The 25,276-nt window shown below is 26.8% G+C and overlaps 2 protein-coding genes across 7 annotated transcripts in view; one reads left to right on the top strand and one right to left on the bottom strand.

The window, feature by feature from the left end:
- LOC111622891 (UPF0602 protein C4orf47 homolog) overlaps positions 1–7,039 on the top strand; it is an 86,506-nt gene extending 79,467 nt beyond the window's left edge. The window contains exon 14 of the transcript XR_002756361.1: positions 6,959–7,039. The gene's annotated coding sequence lies outside the window, so the exon portion shown is untranslated. The remainder of the gene's footprint in view (positions 1–6,958) is intronic.
- LOC111622860 (collagen alpha chain CG42342-like) overlaps positions 1–25,276 on the bottom strand; it is a 120,470-nt gene that overhangs the window by 45,623 nt on the left and 49,571 nt on the right. For all 6 annotated transcript variants that reach the window (XM_023365299.1, XM_023365325.1, XM_023365334.1 and 3 more), the window contains 4 exons: positions 18,809–18,844; positions 2,750–2,881; positions 1,707–1,835; positions 1,534–1,605 (listed from right to left, as the gene is read on the bottom strand). In XM_023365299.1, the coding sequence (XP_023221067.1) occupies positions 1,534–1,605; positions 1,707–1,835; positions 2,750–2,881; positions 18,809–18,844 (369 nt within the window). The remainder of the gene's footprint in view (positions 1–1,533; positions 1,606–1,706; positions 1,836–2,749; positions 2,882–18,808; positions 18,845–25,276) is intronic.

Here is a 25,276-nt window from a genome sequence, read left to right as displayed (position 1 = left end):
AAGGATGACAATCACACTCACAACATTATTTGTTGATTTATTGACATTATTATTTATTGATAACAATCACTTCATGTTTGTTTAGATTCAAATAAAAATCCCCAATGAGTGAGAAAAAGCAAGCATTTTCTATTTCTTTCATAGTACTGTGCTTAACCTTGAGTTGATCAATGTCCAAATTTCTCCACAGACTGCCAAAATTTTCTCATGGACCATCAGTGGTCCACAGACCACCAGCAGCCACTATTCTATGGGCTTATAGAATTGAATTCATTCTCAAAATTTAATGGTCCAATTTTGAGAAAACTTTGTAATTTTGCATTAATTGCAATGAAAAGTCTAAAAATATAATGAGGGTCCATGACTTTGTTTTAAATGTAGAGAGAGGTATTAAAGTGACAACATCCTTGCTCCACAAGTGCATCTAATGGAATTTAGGACTAGAGATAAAAAATAAAAACATTGCATGTGCCTAAAAGAAAGTAGGTGAGAAAAATGAACAAAACACAAGAACAAAGCAATCAATGGCAATTGCTTTGTTCTTGGATTGTTTCTCCATATCAGCAAGTGCAAGGACCTCTCTCTGTACCCAGCCAGTGCAAGGATTTTCTTTCTGTATCTGTCTCAGTACCAGGCTAGTGCAAAGGTCAACTCTCCCATGGCTGACAAGTATAAGGATTGCCTCTTTTGTTGTAGCAAGTGCAAAGTTCACTTGTCCACAAATGTCAGGTACAGGATTGACTCTTCTGTGCCTGACAAGTGCAGAATTACTTCTTTCTTTATGGCTCTACCTCAATTCTATTGTGATACAACAAAGTCACACAATGTCTTAGTTAAAGAAATATATTCTCAAACTGAAAAATTTGAATCTAAAAGTACAAATATATGTATCAATTTCTATCAATTTAATCATCATGTTTAATATATTACGATTAAACATGACATAATACAAAACTAAATTATATCTAATTCCTTTTCATTGTTTGATACTTGCAAACATTATTAAATCATTTGTGAATTTCTTTGTCTTGTGCAGTATTGAAAAATTACAATTTTGAGTTGTTAGTCTCCACGTTTGATGAAGTGATGTCAATGTTTCACAATGTCTCACTGGTTCTGTTATAAGAAAAGGACTACTCTGATTGATTACCACTATAATCTTATTTTATAATGTCAGCTAACTAATTCTTTTGTATAGAGTTTATTCATAATTAAATTGAGATATATTCCTCAAAGTATTCAATAAATAAAAAGATAAGACTCCCTCCCACAAGAAGGATGCTTATTATTTTTGAAAAATCCCTTAAAAATCTTTCATGTAGAAAATTGAAAATGTAAATTTGATTTAATCATAAAATTAGAAAAAACACATTATTTCTGATAAATTTCTATCTGTTTATATTGTTAAATGTTATGCTGTTAGAACATAATAACTAACTACATTCATGAAAAATATTAAAAGAAAATATACTATAAACTGCAGTTTATTCAATATTTTTTCATTTTGTTCTATTTAAAATATAATAAATTTACTTGCAATCCTGGAGGGCCTTGTGGACCAATCTCTCCATTTTTTCCATATAAACCAGGAGGACCCATTAGACCCTTAAAATTCAGAAATTATACAATTTTATTTGTGATCTCAAGATATATTTGTTAAATAAATGGATTTGGTTTTTGATAGAAATTCAGAAAACTTTTTATACCCTTGGTCCAGGTAGTCCAATATCTCCTCTTGTTCCTTTTTCACCTTTTACACCAGAATTACCTTTGTCTCCCTTTAAACCTGGTATTCCAGGTGGTCCTCGAGCCTTACCAGGTCTTCCATCCTTTCCCTATTGATGGAAATCTTATTAGTCCTCATAATGCATGTATGTAATTAAAATTAAAAATTAAATAACCTAAATTTTAAAATATTTTATTTATTTAGAAAAGTTTAAAAATTTTTATTTATATTAAAATTTAATTAAACAAAAATTAAAATAAACTTTAAAGAATGTAAGTCCACCAGTTACTTACTTGTTAGTCAAGTTTGAGATAAAAATCTGTTATGTAGACTGCCATGTGTATACAGGATGCAATTTAAAAGGAGAGAGGATTAGTTTTCTAAGCTTTTGTTAAAAAATAACCCAATACCATGATAAATATGATAAAAATATTAATTTCAATAGCATGTAATATAAATTTTTGTCAACCTTTAGATGGTGATGAGAGCTTCAAGAACATATGTATAAAATTGAAATATCTTACCCAACATTGATAAAACATTTTAGAATAAATGAATATATGAAAATAGTAAAAAGGGTTATAAAAGTGAGAGAAAAGAAATTTTGCAGAAGAAAATATCATTCAGTTAGTATTCATTCATGCCAATACAGAAACTCATACATAAAATTTAATATTAAAACATATATTTCTGTTAATCCTACCCTCTTTCCTCTTCTTCCCCTATCGCCTTTCTCTCCCTTATCTCCATGCTCCCCGGGTGGTCCGGGAATTCCTATGTCTCCCTAACCATTTATAAAACAAAGAATGTTTGTTTCAACTTTATATTTTTCAAGATTAGATATATTAAATCTTTACGGAGATATCTGTATAGTGAAAAAGTTTGATTATAGTTAGTCTTGTTAATGAGAAAAGTTTGGCTTTGGTTAATAAGAATGTGGACATTTTTGAAAAAAATTATAAATTGATTTAAATTAGAAATCAGTTAACTTTTAATAAAAATGCTCTTCATTTATTTTTCTACCTTTCTTCCTGGTGGTCCTGCAGGTCCTGGAGGTCCAGGTGGTCCAGGAGGTCCTTCTATGAAACCAGTAGGGAATGCATTTCCATCTAATGTTGTTGTCAAACCTCTATCTCCTTTATCTCCTTTATCACCCTAAAATCAACATTTGTATTTATTTATAAATGGTAAACAGAATTGAATTATATACACTTCATAAAAATTTAAATAGAGAATTTGATTTAAGTTAAAAATTTCCAAAAATTAAAAATATATAAATGTAAATAAATATTTTTTCTAAAGCAAAACTACATTCATTCATTATTCCTATTCCAAATTATCAAATATAATTTGAAAAATATTTTATTTGGAGAAAATGAAAATATAGACTTATAGACTATCTCAAATGTTCAAACCTTTTTTGTTCAAATTCAAAGAGAAAATATGAACAACATTCAAATGAATCATAGTAATGTTGTTTTTTAATTTTCAATGAATGCTAATAAAATGATAAGTTTAAAGTATGTAACTATCATTGGTATTTTTTTCTGAATATTTTATAAAACATAAGCTCTAAAAATCAGCTTATTTTTATCTGAAACTAAACTTTTCATTAAATTAGGAATTTGACCTAAAGGTAAGTGGTTAAACCATCATACTGTGCTAAGATTAATAATAAGAAATTAATTATAAATTATTAATTAATATTTATGCTTAGCTGTAATAATTAGGCTATGGTTTATTGTACGATTACAGGATATTAACACAAAAAGTTTGCAGATTGTAGATTGTACAAATGGGAGGAAACTAGGACAGACCTAGAGAAAGGTTATAGGGATGATGTACACAGTAATATTTTTTATCGCTAACAGGGACTTTATTATTTCTATTAAAATAATATTTATATTTTAATATTTTTATTATTTCTTTTTAATTTTGCTATATTTTTATGATGTTTATATTTATGTAGTTTATTTTAAGTAATTGTGAAGGGAATAAATCATATAATTTTATTTTATTACACAAATTAAAAATTGGCTTCCTAAGATTTGCTCCTGGATCTATCTTTGAGAAAAAGGCCAGAAGCATTTCAACCAAAAGATCCATTATTCAAATAAAAAAATTCACTTGAAAGAATAGCTTTGGTAATGCTGGAAGTTGATTTCTGATTGACTCATCAATTTATTTATTTAGAATTTGAAATCCCTCAAGTGTGTAGTAAATAAATGTTCAAGATTTAAGTATATATAGTAAGATATGGCTGGCTCATAGTGTTTTCAAGTTTATTCCTAACAAATAGTTTTCATTTAATCAAATGACAATATAAATATATATATATATTCAAACTGCAATTACAAATTCACTCAACAGCTTTTCATTTGTCTAAACTTATGAAGAATATCTTTAAAAATCATGAAAAATTCTTTACATGCCACATGTATTCATTCATCTGTCATTTCAATTTTTCTAGAAACCACCAAAGACATATGTATGCCTCATCTTTAGTTCTCTCCAATTTTTTGTATATGTTAATCATGTTTTAATTGATATCATTAGATACTTCACTTAAACTTATATCTAGGTATCTGATAAATTTCTGATAATTCTCTTCCTATATAATAATGACTCTTGGAGAATTATTTAGAAAGTAACTGTCAATTTTAATGTTATCAATTCTGTACAGTGAATAAGTGCTAAGTATTTGATACATGAATTCATCATTAGATATTGTAGAGTCCATGTACAATTTTCTTGTAAAGTCAACAATAATTACTTTATTTACTATTTATTTATACTCTATACTTTGCTTGGCAATTATTCTAAGCAAAAACCACACTGGCCACATTGCAATCCTTATGAAGTCATATCAACTTCAGCTAGCTCTTCAAACAAATATACTACATTAAAATGTTATCTACTTAATTTTTTTTTACTTTAATTATGCCTCTGCACAATACTAATCTTTAACTTTATGATAATATTGTCCATCACCTTGAAAATTAAGCTTGCCAATTCCCAAAGAGTCGATTTTAGGAGTTTTATTATGGAAGTAAAAAGTTGAGAGATTTAACATCTTTTTATGCTCACTAATATCAAAATGCTGTTGGCTATTCTTTAGTCTGCTTTAATATATATATTCCAAAAAGTTGATCGTTGTGTTGAGTAAATGTTGGAAGAATAGGCCTCAATTTGGATATTACAGAATTTAAACATTTTTACCAAATTCTGAGATCTCATGATGAGTCCAGAATAGTTGGCAGCTATTTTGAAAATTTGACATGAAACAAAGACAGCAGATCTTAAATTTTGAATTAGCAAAACATGATCTCAAAACTACTTTGACTTACAAAAACACAGAAATGCATTGAATCTGTATAAGAGTTAAATTGAGACAAAAATAAAATTCAAGTTAGTAAGAATTTCAAGTTAAGAACATTCAACTTATGAAGAGTCTATTGTATTAAGTTAACTTATTTCCTCAAATATCTTAAAATTCTTTAATAACTTACTTGTTGCCAAAAAACTGAACACAGAAAAATTGTTAAAAAAAACTTTTTTTTTGTAAATTTGAATTCTGATTCAGGAATAGTATGTTTCAATAACTAAGCCGTCATATTAACTGAATCCAATATAATACCGGAATCCAAAAGATGTTCCAAAAATATTCACTTTCAATTTTCTATTCTGACTTCATAAAAAGGAAACCTTTTATTACATTTCAAGCCTATACAACAAGAATTTAAACTCATTTAACAAAATAAAGAATATTGCATAAATTAATATCATTGATTCAGTATATACTGACTTACTAATAACTAAACAAAATTATGATTTTCATAAACAGATGTAAACTTCAGATTTTGCATTCAAATCATGAAATATAAAAAAGAGCAAAACAATATCTGTGGCTTGGAAGAATAAGGGCATTAACCCCTGAAAGTGGTCCTTATTCTTCCAAGCCACAGATATAATATAAACCGTAGCCTAATTTTATATTTAAAAACAGGCTAATATTAAGCTAATTATTGATTAATTAAACTATGGAATTTGATCTAGAAACAGGCTGTTAAACCTCTATCCTACACACAGATTAATAATTAGAAATTAATTTTCAGTGTTAAATAATTTAGAAAATTTTGGATGAAAAGATCAATCTAGAGTAGGACTTGACTCTGTGACTTCTGCCTATTGTGCAGATATGTAACCAGTACATATACTTTCTCCATTCTTTGCTTCCAGATCTAGATTGTTAATCACATAACATTACAAATTAACTACTTTAATTAGTTTAATTAATGAATAATTAATTTAATTCTAGCTCATAAATAATCTAGTTGTCAAATATATTTGGCTAGAAAAAAACAAACTGATTGTTCAATTAGCCAAATAACAGCATATTTCAAAATTAATAAATTTAAAATGAATGCATAATTTATATAGCTGCTTCTAATGAATTAAATAATTATCTCAAACTACTAATTGATGAAGATATATGAAGCTTATCAAACCATTTTGGAGCTTAGAAAAGATCACATGAAAAACACTCCAATACAGTTTGATAAACCTTGTACATTGCCACTAATTGGTAGTTTGAGATAATTATTTAATTGAATGAATAATTGTTTACAATTTGTTCTCATTATGACTCAATCTGTAAACTGATATAACTTAACTACCACCATATTATTTATACAGTGTAAAAAAGAGATCTGTGAATGTCTAGTAGTTGATACTGGAGTAACTAGATTATTAAGGAAATTAACTGGGATTGAATTTTAGAGGTAACTGGTTTCTGCCAATAATAGTTTGTGATAGACTGAAGTTTAGCCATCCTCATACAGACTGGATAAAATTGGAATTGTCATGAGACTGTTACTTTTTCTCTGGATAAGCCATGAATAGGGAGGACCTTAAACCCTTTCTCCTCAATGTGTCTTTATGATATGCTTGAAGAAACATCTTTATATTTACTTTCATGCTTTAAAAGGATTCCTTTACCTTTATAGTATAAAAAGAAATTACTTATTAAATTTAAATTTAATATGATTTTTTCGTTCATTAAATTGCACTTCACAACTACAGATTCTTCATAATGAGAATTTTTTTATGTAACTAAATTAAAAGATTTATATATATTCTATCATAAATATATTAATTATGCTAAAGCAATAATAATCATAATTGTAATAAAATTAGCTGAAAACTAGAAATAACTTGTTATAATTGTTAAAGAAATTCACAGTAGAGCAAGCTGTTAAAAGATGAAAATGTAAATTCAAGTAGTTAGTTCAGTTAGTCCAAGAATCTGTTAGTTCTTATGATGAAAAACCTAGAAGAAAAAGTACAGTTAGTGCTCACTGGCTCTCCTTTTGCCCCGACTGGTCCACGAAATCCAGGAAGTCCAGGTACACCTATGAATCCTCTCTCTCCTCTATCACCCTAGTATACATGAAATAATTAAAGCATAAAAAACATTTCATTAATTTTAATAATTCTTTCCAAATTTATAAGAAAATAAATTTTTCCTATAAACTGAAAGAATTATTAAAATTCTTTATTAAAAAATTATAGTTCTTTCCATAAAAGTTTTAATATTTTTATATATAAGAATATAGCGTAAAAAACCATTATTTAATCTTTAAATAGTTTTCCCCCCATAAAAAATTTTAGTAATTTCAATCCAAACTTAAAAATATTATAAATTATATATGTAAAAGTTTTTAACAAATAAAAATTTACATATATAATTTAAAATATGAGAATTTATAGTTCTGTTCTATCTGACATAATATTCTACATCACATTCATGAACATTCTTATTCACAAATGGAGCAGAAGCCATTCTTTTAAAAGAACAAAAAGTAAATAATTTTGGTATCATGAAGTAGCATTATTATGGTGCTAAGTTCTCAAGAAAATTTTAATTGCTTAGTTTTTGTTTTTTAATTAAACATTGCCTTTATTAAAACTAAAATATTATGACTTAAAACTATTAGAAAATTAAAATATGGGATGTGTCAAAAATCAGTTAACACACTATATTTTAAGAATGAATAAAACTGCTTTGAAATAGCTGTATGTTATCATTTATGATTCACTCAATTTATTGAAAGCAACTGAATTTTGAACAATATGCAGTCACTCCAAACTGTTCTGTTGTTTTAAGTGTTCTTAAAATATACTTCAATTAAATGACTTTTGGGTCATCCTGTTTATATATTTATAAAATTAGAAAGACTATTTTATAGTTGTACTTCAGCCTTAGTTTTTTGAAATATTATATATAAAAGCAACTTTAACCTTTACAAATATATGTTTCTACATAAAACATACATGTATATTAATCATTTAAAAGATATTCTAGATATTTTTGCAATTTAATAAACTTAAAAGATCTGAGTTTTGAAATAAAAAAAATTAATTCTTACTTTAGGTCCTGGCATTCCATCCTTTCCTACTGGGCCCTACAATATAAAAAATGCAATTTTAGTTTCTGAAGGAAATTAATTAATTATATATACAGAAAACATTAAAAATTCCAATTCTGATACAAATTTCCATACTAAATAATCATTGTATGTAATTAATACAAGGGTAAATCAAAAAGTAACACATCTAAATTTTTTGTAGACAGAAGTTGATTTTATTTGAAATTAGTGAATATATAAAGTGAAGTATGCTTAGTAGTTTATTTTTCCATGTGGGAATCATGCCAGTTCAAGCATTTGTCTCAATGTGTAACAAGATTAAACATTCTGGATCTGTAGAATAATGTTTCTTGCAAATGGAGTCAGTTTTTGAACAGCTGCTTTGACATTTTGTCCAGAGTGATAATGATTTTAATGAATTGTCTCTCTTCTCAGTGACATAATTTCAAATGATCTCAAAATGGCATCATCCTGATGGTAGTTTGCATTTCTGTCATTGACTGGGCACTCAGTGAATGCTGACTTTCTGTACCCAAGATTTCCATGCACAATGCCATACAATGTACCAAAAGAAATGTCAAACTGTTTGGACTTGATCTTCAGGTGAATAAGATGGGGTTTTTTTTGCAACGACACCTCCATGCAGCAGTAGGCTTTCTGGACTTTTTCTGGAGTAATGGTGCTTAATGGGCACTCAAAATGAGGCTTATCCATCAGAGATTGACAACTTTATGCAAATATTTTGTACCATCTTTGAATGTTGGAGATGTCTACACAATCCTCAATATGTAAGCCTTACATTTTCTTACTCATTACCACAAAAACAAAATCACATTCCTTTGCTCTTTTACTTTTTTTTTTATATGGACTCAGTGAATGCTATTTTCTTTTCTTCACTCAGACATCAGCTGTTCAAAGGTTTAATAGTGTAGCCAGAATACTCTTGCTTCAGGCCATTCACTTTTTGTAATGAAGAACAATACCAAAAAATTATTATTAATAAAAAGGCATTACTTTTTGATTTTCTATTGTATTTAAGAATACCCAGTTAATCTGCTTAATACATTCCAGAAAATCACTGCACTAATTGAATCCAAACTAATCAGAAAACATATTTAATAAAAGAAAAATTTGTTTGAAAAGGATTTTTTTCACTCAAAAAGTAATTTAAACTGACTTAATAAAATAATACTATTCATAAAAACCTACAAGAGGATAAAAAAAAAGTCATTAAATCTAAACTTCTATTATTTTATTTTGTAACTAAATTTTAAAAAATGTTTTCTGTTAAAAGAGAAAAAATTATCTGATGTTATTTGGACTCATCTCCCTTCTTTTTTGTTTGCAGCTCTCAGTCACACCAAACCATATTTTCTAACACACTTGAGTTAATGTTACATTATTTGTTTGGATTATTATTCAAAAGCTGAACTCTTTCAAATATACATGAAAAAATCCAAATTGTATTGAACTAAAAGAAAACAAGTAGGCAATGGGGGGGTGAATGGCTGGACTAAGTGCTGCTAACCATTTTTCCAAATTTTTCTTAATCTAAATTGGCAGCATTGTAAGGTACAGTTTTTTTTTTTTTTTGCTTTAAAGTTTTCAATAACTAGATAAGTTTTTGCATGTAAATATGAATTTCTCTGTATTTTTCTAAAAGGTTTTAAAATTTGTTTTAGTAGAAGTTACATAAGACAGTTAATAATGAATTTAAAATGTTTTGATCCACTTTTTATCATTTACTTACATTTATATCAAATTTTGTTATAATTTTTTTAAAACCCATTATAAATTTTCTTATATAGCCTATATTATGCTAGCCATGATGCATCACACTGAATCATTGTGCATTAACTGAATCTTCTAGTATAGTATAGTATATATTGTAAATCTCACTATAGCAAATCCCACACTAAATAAAGTTACTAAAAGATATTCCTATATGTTTCAATTTGAAATTTAAATTAGTGAATATTTAAAAGCTGAATTAAGTAAATTGTAAATGTATCTTTAGAAGACTGAGTTGGAAAATGTAGAGTTGACTTATTTATATTTATATCCAAACTCTATGGACCTTTTTTATTTATGCTATATTTAAATTAATAGAATAAGCAATAGGATATTTTTATTAATTTGCTAATTTTCTGATAACTAACTTGTCTCATTTTCTCTGATCATTTCTTAACAGAAACACATATCCAATGTAATAAGTATATAATACATATAAGCCAAATCAAATTCTATAGTTAATCAAGGACATAAATTTTCAGATTACATATTTAATTTAATTAAAAATCTTAATTGAGTATAAAAATACATAATTAGGCCATCATTTTGTGCTAAGATTAATAATTAGAATTAATTTTGAAATTCAGTTTAATCATTTAAAAAATTAAGATGAAAAGACTGGCACAGAATAGAGAATGTAATAAGAATAAACAATATAATTTATATTTTGCTGTCAACTTTTCTGTACTGAATAATAATAATGATAAAATAAAATAAATTAAACAAAAATATATAATAATATTCAATAATAAGTCTCTCATTTTAAATAATTTATAGTACTTTCAGGCTTTCTCAGATAGACCTGATAAAATGAGGATGCTTAAAAATACTAGGGATTATTTATAGTTTTTTGTATTCCAATACAGCAAAAACTAGTGTAAGTGTCATATAATAATATCTATGAAGTAGTATCCAAAAGTTCTGGAACTGGATCCATAAGTCTAAAAGTTATTAGTGGTACAATACTGAAATATATTCTCTTTCAAAATAAGTCTCCTTGTAATAATATACATCTGCCAGCAATGTAAAAGTCATGGTAGCACTTCTGGAATCCTTTCTTTGAGATGTCCTTCGATTCAACCAGCATTACCCTCTTCACTTCACCTGCACTCAAAAATCAATAACCCTGAAGTCAATGTGCCAGCTCAGGAAACGAGTGGTATAATCAAAGTAACCTTCAAAATGTTTTCATCAACAAATTATTTCAACAGTCTTTCCTCTGTAACAAAAAAGAACTAAAGATAGTACCTCCAATACCGTTTTTGGGCCCTATATTGCTAAAAAATAACACGCCTTTTAGAAAGCATGGCTTTACTTTGCCCATAACCCCACAACCAACACTAAGAAGAGTGTTATGCAATGATAGAGATACTCTTACGTTAAATGAAAAATCAGAGGTCTACAAAATTCCGTTAAAGGTCCAAATAAATGAAAATCTGAGGGGGCTAAATCTGGACTAAACAGAGGATGTTGCAGGACCTCCCAATTCTGCTGTGTCAACCATAGTTTGGTTTTATTTGATGTGTGAAATATAGTGCAGATTTAGCCCCCTCAGATTTTCATTTATTTAGACCTTTAAAGAAATTTTTGGCAGGGAAACGCTTTGCAGATCAGGAGGAATTGGAAGACACCATCAGGACTACATCAAGCAACTTGACAAGCAACAGTACTGTGAAGAGATGTTCAAACTAGTGTCACGCTGGGATAAATGTCTCAATGTTTATGGTGATTATGTTGAGAAATAAACAAAAGTATGTAGTTTTTGTGGAATGTATTAAATATTTTCTTTAATTATAAATGTTAGTGTAATTTTGGCCTGTACCTTTAATATTAGATTTCCCTCATATAAAGAAAAAGAGAAAACCTAGTCATCCTAGGATTAGATGAATTAACTGCATACAAAATATTGCAGAATTATAGATGTTTAGAGAACTTTTTTACAGCAGTGAACAACAAAGCACACAGGAGATCAATTGTATCTGGAAGACTCAATTTGTGATGAGTGAATGAGAGAGAGAAAGAGAAACCATTTTAATTTTATTAAAAATTAAAATATTCAAATTTAATTTTTGGGCTGCAATTTGAAAAAAATTGTAGACCTATAAATTTCCACTGTTGTCCATCTGTTTGTCCTTAATCTCAATAGATAGATAGATGAAAGTCAAGTCAAGATATGGGAAACTTAGGGTCAGGAGGCCCCAATTAACTATATATGAACTTACGGTATAGACCGAAAGTCACTGATTTGAATTCAAAAAATTCTCCAGAATGGAGTTACATAGATGACTGGCATGACTATTGTTGTCAGGAAAAGTATGATATACAGGGACAAGACACTACTAATTTGAAGTGGAGAGCATGTATTTTAAATTACATAAATTAAAAATGGTTAAAAATTGCAGCCTAGCATTGTGATGATGTCACAATAATTTTTGCTTGTTTGTATTAGTTTTTTCTTGTCAGAAATAAAATTTTGCCTTTTTATTAAATCCTTTTCTTTCTTTACTTTTTATTATAATAAGAAAACTACAAACAAAAAGCTCAAAAATATAAGAAATAGACACATTTATGTACATATTATCCTGAATTCTTAAAACATTTATATTTTATTATTGTTTTACTCAGATTTAGTATTGTGTTAATAGAGTGAAAGATTAAGTAAAAAATTTTTGTCTTTATTTTAAAAATTTTTAATAAAAAAACTTTACAATGTTTTTCTTTACAATGTAAAAAATTTTTATGGAATCCATAGTCAAGAAACTTTTACCCGATTTACATAAATATAGGTGGGGAAAGTAGCCTATAAAGAAAGGTTAACTCTACCAGTGTCGATCACGTTCCTGTGATGATGAAAGAGGATGACAAAGAAGACAACAAGAATAATTTATTCATATCAGTCTTTAATATTTTGTATTTTTACAATATATTTTATATTAAAAAATCTTTACTCATAAATGGACTATATAAAAACATATTCTGTTTGTATATTTTGTCTTGAAAAATTTTCTGAAATTTTCTGAATTCTGGTTATTTGAAAAATAATTACTTATAGATTTCTAAGAGATTTTTAAAGTTTTTAATATTTTATATGCTACACACAGTCAACACAATCATTAGTGTAGTTTGCAGGGTTTAAGATATGATAAAAACTCTCTCTACTTTTTAAACAAAAGTTTTATTTGAAGAGAAATTTGTAATTCTGAAATGCATCACTTGTGCTGGCATAACAATTGATTTTTTAAAGGTTAGACTTATCTGTTTACTCTTGCTAAATTGCAAAGGAGAAAAAAGAAAACTTTTGATATTCTTTCCATAAGAAGTTTAGTCAAAATATTCCACAAAAAAACCAACCAAGAAAACTACTTTTTTGTTAAATTTTTCTTCTCAAAATAAATATCCTTGGAATGATAAATGTTAAAATACATTAATCTATCACAAATACAGTTACAAATTTCAAAAGTTTTCAAAAGAAATTTAAATACAGATTCAATTTTAAAGATAATCAATATAATATGAAGTGATTTATCATCATCAGTGTTACTTGATCCATTGTTGAATATTGTTATCAACTATATTTTGGAACTTTTTTATTAGNATTTCAACCAAAAGATCCATTATTCAAATAAAAAAATTCACTTGAAAGAATAGCTTTGGTAATGCTGGAAGTTGATTTCTGATTGACTCATCAATTTATTTATTTAGAATTTGAAATCCCTCAAGTGTGTAGTAAATAAATGTTCAAGATTTAAGTATATATAGTAAGATATGGCTGGCTCATAGTGTTTTCAAGTTTATTCCTAACAAATAGTTTTCATTTAATCAAATGACAATATAAATATATATATATATTCAAACTGCAATTACAAATTCACTCAACAGCTTTTCATTTGTCTAAACTTATGAAGAATATCTTTAAAAATCATGAAAAATTCTTTACATGCCACATGTATTCATTCATCTGTCATTTCAATTTTTCTAGAAACCACCAAAGACATATGTATGCCTCATCTTTAGTTCTCTCCAATTTTTTGTATATGTTAATCATGTTTTAATTGATATCATTAGATACTTCACTTAAACTTATATCTAGGTATCTGATAAATTTCTGATAATTCTCTTCCTATATAATAATGACTCTTGGAGAATTATTTAGAAAGTAACTGTCAATTTTAATGTTATCAATTCTGTACAGTGAATAAGTGCTAAGTATTTGATACATGAATTCATCATTAGATATTGTAGAGTCCATGTACAATTTTCTTGTAAAGTCAACAATAATTACTTTATTTACTATTTATTTATACTCTATACTTTGCTTGGCAATTATTCTAAGCAAAAACCACACTGGCCACATTGCAATCCTTATGAAGTCATATCAACTTCAGCTAGCTCTTCAAACAAATATACTACATTAAAATGTTATCTACTTAATTTTTTTTTACTTTAATTATGCCTCTGCACAATACTAATCTTTAACTTTATGATAATATTGTCCATCACCTTGAAAATTAAGCTTGCCAATTCCCAAAGAGTCGATTTTAGGAGTTTTATTATGGAAGTAAAAAGTTGAGAGATTTAACATCTTTTTATGCTCACTAATATCAAAATGCTGTTGGCTATTCTTTAGTCTGCTTTAATATATATATTCCAAAAAGTTGATCGTTGTGTTGAGTAAATGTTGGAAGAATAGGCCTCAATTTGGATATTACAGAATTTAAACATTTTTACCAAATTCTGAGATCTCATGATGAGTCCAGAATAGTTGGCAGCTATTTTGAAAATTTGACATGAAACAAAGACAGCAGATCTTAAATTTTGAATTAGCAAAACATGATCTCAAAACTACTTTGACTTACAAAAACACAGAAATGCATTGAATCTGTGTAAGAGTTAAATTGAGACAAAAATAAAATTCAAGTTAGTAAGAATTTCAAGTTAAGAACATTCAACTTATGAAGAGTCTATTGTATTAAGTTAACTTATTTCCTCAAATATCTTAAAATTCTTTAATAACTTACTTGTTGCCAAAAAACTGAACACAGAAAAATTGTTAAAAAAAACTTTTTTTTTTGTAAATTTGAATTCTGATTCAGGAATAGTATGTTTCAATAACTAAGCCGTCATATTAACTGAATCCAATATAATACCGGAATCCAAAAGATGTTCCAAAAATATTCACTTTCAATTTTCTATTCTGACTTCATAAAAAGGAAACCTTTTATTACATTTCAAGCCTATACAACAAGAATTTAAACTCATTTAACAAAATAAAGAATATTGCATAAATTAATATCATTGATTCAGTATATACTGACTTACTAATAACTAAACAAAATTATGATTTTCATAAACAGATGTAAACTTCAGATTTTGCATTCAAATCATGGAATATAAAAAAGAGCAAAACAATATCTGTGGCTTGGAAGAATAAGGGCATTAACCCCTGAAAGTGGTCCTTATTCTTCCAAGCCACAGATATAATATAAACCGTAGCCTAATTTTATATTTAAAAACAGGCTAATATTAAGCTAATTATTGATTAATTAAACTATGGAATTTGATCTAGAAACAGGCTGTTAAACCTCTATCCTACACACAGATTAATAATTAGAAATTAATTTTCAGTGTTAAATAATTTAGAAAATTTTGGATGAAAAGATCAATCTAGAGTAGGACTTGACTCTGTGACTTCTGCCTATTGTGCAGATATGTAACCAGTACATATACTTTCTCCATTCTTTGCTTCCAGATCTAGATTGTTAATCACATAACATTACAAATTAACTACTTTAATTAGTTTAATTAATGAATAATTAATTTAATTCTAGCTCATAAATAATCTAGTTGTCAAATATATTTGGCTAGAAAAAAACAAACTGATTGTTCAATTAGCCAAATAACAGCATATTTCAAAATTAATAAATTTAAAATGAATGCATAATTTATATAGCTGCTTCTAATGAATTAAATAATTATCTCAAACTACTAATTGATGAAGATATATGAAGCTTATCAAACCATTTTGGAGCTTAGAAAAGATCACATGAAAAACACTCCAATACAGTTTGATAAACCTTGTACATTGCCACTAATTGGTAGTTTGAGATAATTATTTAATTGAATGAATAATTGTTTACAATTTGTTCTCATTATGACTCAATCTGTAAACTGATATAACTTAACTACCACCATATTATTTATACAGTGTAAAAAAGAGATCTGTGAATGTCTAGTAGTTGATACTGGAGTAACTAGATTATTAAGGAAATTAACTGGGATTGAATTTTAGAGGTAACTGGTTTCTGCCAATAATAGTTTGTGATAGACTGAAGTTTAGCCATCCTCATACAGACTGGATAAAATTGGAATTGTCATGAGACTGTTACTTTTTCTCTGGATAAGCCATGAATAGGGAGGACCTTAAACCCTTTCTCCTCAATGTGTCTTTATGATATGCTTGAAGAAACATCTTTATATTTACTTTCATGCTTTAAAAGGATTCCTTTACCTTTATAGTATAAAAAGAAATTACTTATTAAATTTAAATTTAATATGATTTTTTCGTTCATTAAATTGCATTTCACAACTACAGATTCTTCATAATGAGAATTTTTTTATGTAACTAAATTAAAAGATTTATATATATTCTATCATAAATATATTAATTATGCTAAAGCAATAATAATCATAATTGTAATAAAATTAGCTGAAAACTAGAAATAACTTGTTATAATTGTTAAAGAAATTCACAGTAGAGCAAGCTGTTAAAAGATGAAAATGTAAATTCAAGTAGTTAGTTCAGTTAGTCCAAGAATCTGTTAGTTCTTATGATGAAAAACCTAGAAGAAAAAGTACAGTTAGTGCTCACTGGCTCTCCTTTTGCCCCGACTGGTCCACGAAATCCAGGAAGTCCAGGTACACCTATGAATCCTCTCTCTCCTCTATCACCCTAGTATACATGAAATAATTAAAGCATAAAAAACATTTCATTAATTTTAATAATTCTTTCCAAATTTATAAGAAAATAAATTTTTCCTATAAACTGAAAGAATTATTAAAATTCTTTATTAAAAAATTATAGTTCTTTCCATAAAAGTTTTAATATTTTTATATATAAGAATATAGCGTAAAAAACCATTATTTAATCTTTAAATAGTTTTCCCCCCATAAAAAATTTTAGTAATTTCAATCCAAACTTAAAAATATTATAAATTATATATGTAAAAGTTTTTAACAAATAAAAATTTACATATATAATTTAAAATATGAGAATTTATAGTTCTGTTCTATCTGACATAATATTCTACATCGCATTCATGAACATTCTTATTCACAAATGGAGCAGAAGCCATTCTTTTAAAAGAACAAAAAGTAAATAATTTTGGTATCATGAAGTAGCATTATTATGGTGCTAAGTTCTCAAGAAAATTTTAATTGCTTAGTTTTTGTTTTTTANATCAAATTTTGTTATAATTTTTTTAAAACCCATTATAAATTTTCTTATATAGCCTATATTATGCTAGCCATGATGCATCACACTGAATCATTGTGCATTAACTGAATCTTCTAGTATAGTATAGTATATATTGTAAATCTCACTATAGCAAATCCCACACTAAATAAAGTTACTAAAAGATATTCCTATATGTTTCAATTTGAAATTTAAATTAGTGAATATTTAAAAGCTGAATTAAGTAAATTGTAAATGTATCTTTAGAAGACTGAGTTGGAAAATGTAGAGTTGACTTATTTATATTTATATCCAAACTCTATGGACCTTTTTTATTTATGCTATATTTAAATTAATAGAATAAGCAATAGGATATTTTTATTAATTTGCTAATTTTCTGATAACTAACTTGTCTCATTTTCTCTGATCATTTCTTAACAGAAACACATATCCAATGTAATAAGTATATAATACATATAAGCCAAATCAAATTCTATAGTTAATCAAGGACATAAATTTTCAGATTACATATTTAATTTAATTAAAAATCTTAATTGAGTATAAAAATACATAATTAGGCCATCATTTTGTGCTAAGATTAATAATTAGAATTAACAGCTTTCATTAATATGTATATGTGAAGCAGATGATGTTTCTTCTGTTTAATTTTCTTAAAAATATTATAAATTATATATGTAAAAGTTTTTAACAAATAAAAATTTACATATATAATTTAAAATATGAGAATTTATAGTTCTGTTCTATCTGACATAATATTCTACATCACATTCATGAACATTCTTATTCACAAATGGAGCAGAAGCCATTCTTTTAAAAGAACAAAAAGTAAATAATTTTGGTATCATGAAGTAGCATTATTATGGTGCTAAGTTCTCAAGAAAATTTTAATTGCTTAGTTTTTGTTTTTTAATTAAACATTGCCTTTATTAAAACTAAAATATTATGACTTAAAACTATTAGAAAATTAAAATATGGGATGTGTCAAAAATCAGTTAACACACTATATTTTAAGAATGAATAAAACTGCTTTGAAATAGCTGTATGTTATCATTTATGATTCACTCAATTTATTGAAAGCAACTGAATTTTGAACAATATGCAGTCACTCCAAACTGTTCTGTTGTTTTAAGTGTTCTTAAAATATACTTCAATTAAATGACTTTTGGGTCATCCTGTTTATATATTTATAAAATTAGAAAGACTATTTTATAGTTGTACTTCAGCCTTAGTTTTTTGAAATATTATATATAAAAGCAACTTTAACCTTTACAAATATATGTTTCTACATAAAACATACATGTATATTAATCATTTAAAAGATATTCTAGATATTTTTGCAATTTAATAAACTTAAAAGATCTGAGTTTTGAAATAAAAAAAATTAATTCTTACTTTAGGTCCTGGCATTCCATCCTTTCCTACTGGGCCCTACAATATAAAAAATGCAATTTTAGTTTCTGAAGGAAATTAATTAATTATATATACAGAAAACATTAAAAATTCCAATTCTGATACAAATTTCCATACTAAATAATCATTGTATGTAATTAATACAAGGGTAAATCAAAAAGTAACACATCTAAATTTTTTGTAGACAGAAGTTGATTTTATTTGAAATTAGTGAATATATAAAGTGAAGTATGCTTAGTAGTTTATTTTTCCATGTGGGAATCATGCCAGTTCAAGCATTTGTCTCAATGTGTAACAAGATTAAACATTCTGGATCTGTAGAATAATGTTTCTTGCAAATGGAGTCAGTTTTTGAACAGCTGCTTTGACATTTTGTCCAGAGTGATAATGATTTTAATGAATTGTCTCTCTTCTCAGTGACATAATTTCAAATGATCTCAAAATGGCATCATCCTGATGGTAGTTTGCATTTCTGTCATTGACTGGGCACTCAGTGAATGCTGACTTTCTGTACCCAAGATTTCCATGCACAATGCCATACAATGTACCAAAAGAAATGTCAAACTGTTTGGACTTGATCTTCAGGTGAATAAGATGGGGTTTTTTTTGCAACGACACCTCCATGCAGCAGTAGGCTTTCTGGACTTTTTCTGGAGTAATGGTGCTTAATGGGCACTCAAAATGAGGCTTATCCATCAGAGATTGACAACTTTATGCAAATATTTTGTACCATCTTTGAATGTTGGAGATGTCTACACAATCCTCAATATGTAAGCCTTACATTTTCTTACTCATTACCACAAAAACAAAATCACATTCCTTTGCTCTTTTACTTTTTTTTTTATATGGACTCAGTGAATGCTATTTTCTTTTCTTCACTCAGACATCAGCTGTTCAAAGGTTTAATAGTGTAGCCAGAATACTCTTGCTTCAGGCCATTCACTTTTTGTAATGAAGAACAATACCAAAAAATTATTATTAATAAAAAGGCATTACTTTTTGATTTTCTATTGTATTTAAGAATACCCAGTTAATCTGCTTAATACATTCCAGAAAATCACTGCACTAATTGAATCCAAACTAATCAGAAAACATATTTAATAAAAGAAAAATTTGTTTGAAAAGGATTTTTTTCACTCAAAAAGTAATTTAAACTGACTTAATAAAATAATACTATTCATAAAAACCTACAAGAGGATAAAAAAAAAGTCATTAAATCTAAACTTCTATTATTTTATTTTGTAACTAAATTTTAAAAAATGTTTTCTGTTAAAAGAGAAAAAATTATCTGATGTTATTTGGACTCATCTCCCTTCTTTTTTGTTTGCAGCTCTCAGTCACACCAAACCATATTTTCTAACACACTTGAGTTAATGTTACATTATTTGTTTGGATTATTATTCAAAAGCTGAACTCTTTCAAATATACATGAAAAAATCCAAATTGTATTGAACTAAAAGAAAACAAGTAGGCAATGGGGGGGTGAATGGCTGGACTAAGTGCTGCTAACCATTTTTCCAAATTTTTCTTAATCTAAATTGGCAGCATTGTAAGGTACAGTTTTTTTTTTTTTTTGCTTTAAAGTTTTCAATAACTAGATAAGTTTTTGCATGTAAATATGAATTTCTCTGTATTTTTCTAAAAGGTTTTAAAATTTGTTTTAGTAGAAGTTACATAAGACAGTTAATAATGAATTTAAAATGTTTTGATCCACTTTTTATCATTTACTTACATTTATATCAAATTTTGTTATAATTTTTTTAAAACCCATTATAAATTTTCTTATATAGCCTATATTATGCTAGCCATGATGCATCACACTGAATCATTGTGCATTAACTGAATCTTCTAGTATAGTATAGTATATATTGTAAATCTCACTATAGCAAATCCCACACTAAATAAAGTTACTAAAAGATATTCCTATATGTTTCAATTTGAAATTTAAATTAGTGAATATTTAAAAGCTGAATTAAGTAAATTGTAAATGTATCTTTAGAAGACTGAGTTGGAAAATGTAGAGTTGACTTATTTATATTTATATCCAAACTCTATGGACCTTTTTTATTTATGCTATATTTAAATTAATAGAATAAGCAATAGGATATTTTTATTAATTTGCTAATTTTCTGATAACTAACTTGTCTCATTTTCTCTGATCATTTCTTAACAGAAACACATATCCAATGTAATAAGTATATAATACATATAAGCCAAATCAAATTCTATAGTTAATCAAGGACATAAATTTTCAGATTACATATTTAATTTAATTAAAAATCTTAATTGAGTATAAAAATACATAATTAGGCCATCATTTTGTGCTAAGATTAATAATTAGAATTAATTTTGAAATTCAGTTTAATCATTTAAAAAATTAAGATGAAAAGACTGGCACAGAATAGAGAATGTAATAAGAATAAACAATATAATTTATATTTTGCTGTCAACTTTTCTGTACTGAATAATAATAATGATAAAATAAAATAAATTAAACAAAAATATATAATAATATTCAATAATAAGTCTCTCATTTTAAATAATTTATAGTACTTTCAGGCTTTCTCAGATAGACCTGATAAAATGAGGATGCTTAAAAATACTAGGGATTATTTATAGTTTTTTGTATTCCAATACAGCAAAAACTAGTGTAAGTGTCATATAATAATATCTATGAAGTAGTATCCAAAAGTTCTGGAACTGGATCCATAAGTCTAAAAGTTATTAGTGGTACAATACTGAAATATATTCTCTTTCAAAATAAGTCTCCTTGTAATAATATACATCTGCCAGCAATGTAAAAGTCATGGTAGCACTTCTGGAATCCTTTCTTTGAGATGTCCTTCGATTCAACCAGCATTACCCTCTTCACTTCACCTGCACTCAAAAATCAATAACCCTGAAGTCAATGTGCCAGCTCAGGAAACGAGTGGTATAATCAAAGTAACCTTCAAAATGTTTTCATCAACAAATTATTTCAACAGTCTTTCCTCTGTAACAAAAAAGAACTAAAGATAGTACCTCCAATACCGTTTTTGGGCCCTATATTGCTAAAAAATAACACGCCTTTTAGAAAGCATGGCTTTACTTTGCCCATAACCCCACAACCAACACTAAGAAGAGTGTTATGCAATGATAGAGATACTCTTACGTTAAATGAAAAATCAGAGGTCTACAAAATTCCGTTAAAGGTCCAAATAAATGAAAATCTGAGGGGGCTAAATCTGGACTAAACAGAGGATGTTGCAGGACCTCCCAATTCTGCTGTGTCAACCATAGTTTGGTTTTATTTGATGTGTGAAATATAGTGCAGATTTAGCCCCCTCAGATTTTCATTTATTTAGACCTTTAAAGAAATTTTTGGCAGGGAAACGCTTTGCAGATCAGGAGGAATTGGAAGACACCATCAGGACTACATCAAGCAACTTGACAAGCAACAGTACTGTGAAGAGATGTTCAAACTAGTGTCACGCTGGGATAAATGTCTCAATGTTTATGGTGATTATGTTGAGAAATAAACAAAAGTATGTAGTTTTTGTGGAATGTATTAAATATTTTCTTTAATTATAAATGTTAGTGTAATTTTGGCCTGTACCTTTAATATTAGATTTCCCTCATATAAAGAAAAAGAGAAAACCTAGTCATCCTAGGATTAGATGAATTAACTGCATACAAAATATTGCAGAATTATAGATGTTTAGAGAACTTTTTTACAGCAGTGAACAACAAAGCACACAGGAGATCAATTGTATCTGGAAGACTCAATTTGTGATGAGTGAATGAGAGAGAGAAAGAGAAACCATTTTAATTTTATTAAAAATTAAAATATTCAAATTTAATTTTTGGGCTGCAATTTGAAAAAAATTGTAGACCTATAAATTTCCACTGTTGTCCATCTGTTTGTCCTTAATCTCAATAGATAGATAGATGAAAGTCAAGTCAAGATATGGGAAACTTAGGGTCAGGAGGCCCCAATTAACTATATATGAACTTACGGTATAGACCGAAAGTCACTGATTTGAATTCAAAAAATTCTCCAGAATGGAGTTACATAGATGACTGGCATGACTATTGTTGTCAGGAAAAGTATGATATACAGGGACAAGACACTACTAATTTGAAGTGGAGAGCATGTATTTTAAATTACATAAATTAAAAATGGTTAAAAATTGCAGCCTAGCATTGTGATGATGTCACAATAATTTTTGCTTGTTTGTATTAGTTTTTTCTTGTCAGAAATAAAATTTTGCCTTTTTATTAAATCCTTTTCTTTCTTTACTTTTTATTATAATAAGAAAACTACAAACAAAAAGCTCAAAAATATAAGAAATAGACACATTTATGTACATATTATCCTGAATTCTTAAAACATTTATATTTTATTATTGTTTTACTCAGATTTAGTATTGTGTTAATAGAGTGAAAGATTAAGTAAAAAATTTTTGTCTTTATTTTAAAAATTTTTAATAAAAAAACTTTACAATGTTTTTCTTTACAATGTAAAAAATTTTTATGGAATCCATAGTCAAGAAACTTTTACCCGATTTACATAAATATAGGTGGGGAAAGTAGCCTATAAAGAAAGGTTAACTCTACCAGTGTCGATCACGTTCCTGTGATGATGAAAGAGGATGACAAAGAAGACAACAAGAATAATTTATTCATATCAGTCTTTAATATTTTGTATTTTTACAATATATTTTATATTAAAAAATCTTTACTCATAAATGGACTATATAAAAACATATTCTGTTTGTATATTTTGTCTTGAAAAATTTTCTGAAATTTTCTGAATTCTGGTTATTTGAAAAATAATTACTTATAGATTTCTAAGAGATTTTTAAAGTTTTTAATATTTTATATGCTACACACAGTCAACACAATCATTAGTGTAGTTTGCAGGGTTTAAGATATGATAAAAACTCTCTCTACTTTTTAAACAAAAGTTTTATTTGAAGAGAAATTTGTAATTCTGAAATGCATCACTTGTGCTGGCATAACAATTGATTTTTTAAAGGTTAGACTTATCTGTTTACTCTTGCTAAATTGCAAAGGAGAAAAAAGAAAACTTTTGATATTCTTTCCATAAGAAGTTTAGTCAAAATATTCCACAAAAAAACCAACCAAGAAAACTACTTTTTTGTTAAATTTTTCTTCTCAAAATAAATATCCTTGGAATGATAAATGTTAAAATACATTAATCTATCACAAATACAGTTACAAATTTCAAAAGTTTTCAAAAGAAATTTAAATACAGATTCAATTTTAAAGATAATCAATATAATATGAAGTGATTTATCATCATCAGTGTTACTTGATCCATTGTTGAATATTGTTATCAACTATATTTTGGAACTTTTTTATTAGAATATTATATAAGAATTTATTTATATTAGAATTTTCTACTTTTATCTAAGAGAATTTTTCTATTGTTTTATTTGTTTTTTGTTTGTATCATTTTAATATACTTTTTGTACGTTTCTTCATTTGTTAGGCTTTTACTCATCTTTTATTTATGCATATAGTATCAGTATCAATTTCAAACTTCATTTAGAAAAAAAAACAGATACAAAATGTAATATTTAACAATAAAATTTTTTAAAATTATTTTTTATCCCATTATATTCAAAATAAGATAATAAATTTCTATAATTTGATATGAGTTAAACTGAAAGAAAATATTGAATATGATTTTAATGATAAAAACTATGCATATAAAAATAAATATGAGAATACTATTTTTTTCATTTTTTTATATTTAAGAAATGTGTCAAATTATCATTGTTTAAAATTATTCTGTTATTCATTCACAGTGACTACACAATGATTAAAAATCATTATAGTTGGCTTGTTACTTTCCTCATCAACTATTTCATTTTCTTTCAATCTATTATGATAAGTTTTAGCTCTTAGGTTTTCTAGATTTTTTGAGCATTTGTCTCTACATAATATAGTCTTTCTGGTAGCCTCTTCCTTTCCAAACATAAATTATAGAAACTATTTTCCATATCTCTTCTTGCAAAATTTCCTAGCTAACGTTACTTCTGACTATATACATTTATTGTAATAACTTATTCTATTCTTTCTTCTATATACTCTATATAAAATTTAATTCATGTCTGTCTGAGTATCACATAAGAATGACTGAACCAATTTCTATGAAAAACTTTGTATTATTTGCTTTGATAATTAAATATAAGTAACCACTTATATTTAATTATCAAAGCAAAACAATTGCTGGACTAAAATCAGGATATATTACAGCTACTAAGTAGTGGTAATGTAGTTCGATTTAATCTGGCAATTGTTTGGCTTTAATATAACTATCAGACTTAGATATTTAATGATCTGTTTTCTAATATAATTTGATTTTTTATAATTTTAATTTTATTCTCCTATACTTTATATACCTTTTAATATTTTGTATAATTATGTTTATTTCGAAACACA

Source organism: Centruroides sculpturatus, unplaced genomic scaffold (assembly GCF_000671375.1).
Source record: "Centruroides sculpturatus isolate CEXI.00-Female unplaced genomic scaffold, Cexi_2.0 scaffold39, whole genome shotgun sequence".
NCBI lineage: Eukaryota > Metazoa > Arthropoda > Arachnida > Scorpiones > Buthidae > Centruroides > Centruroides sculpturatus.
This window is presented reverse-complemented; position numbering and strand designations above follow the sequence as displayed.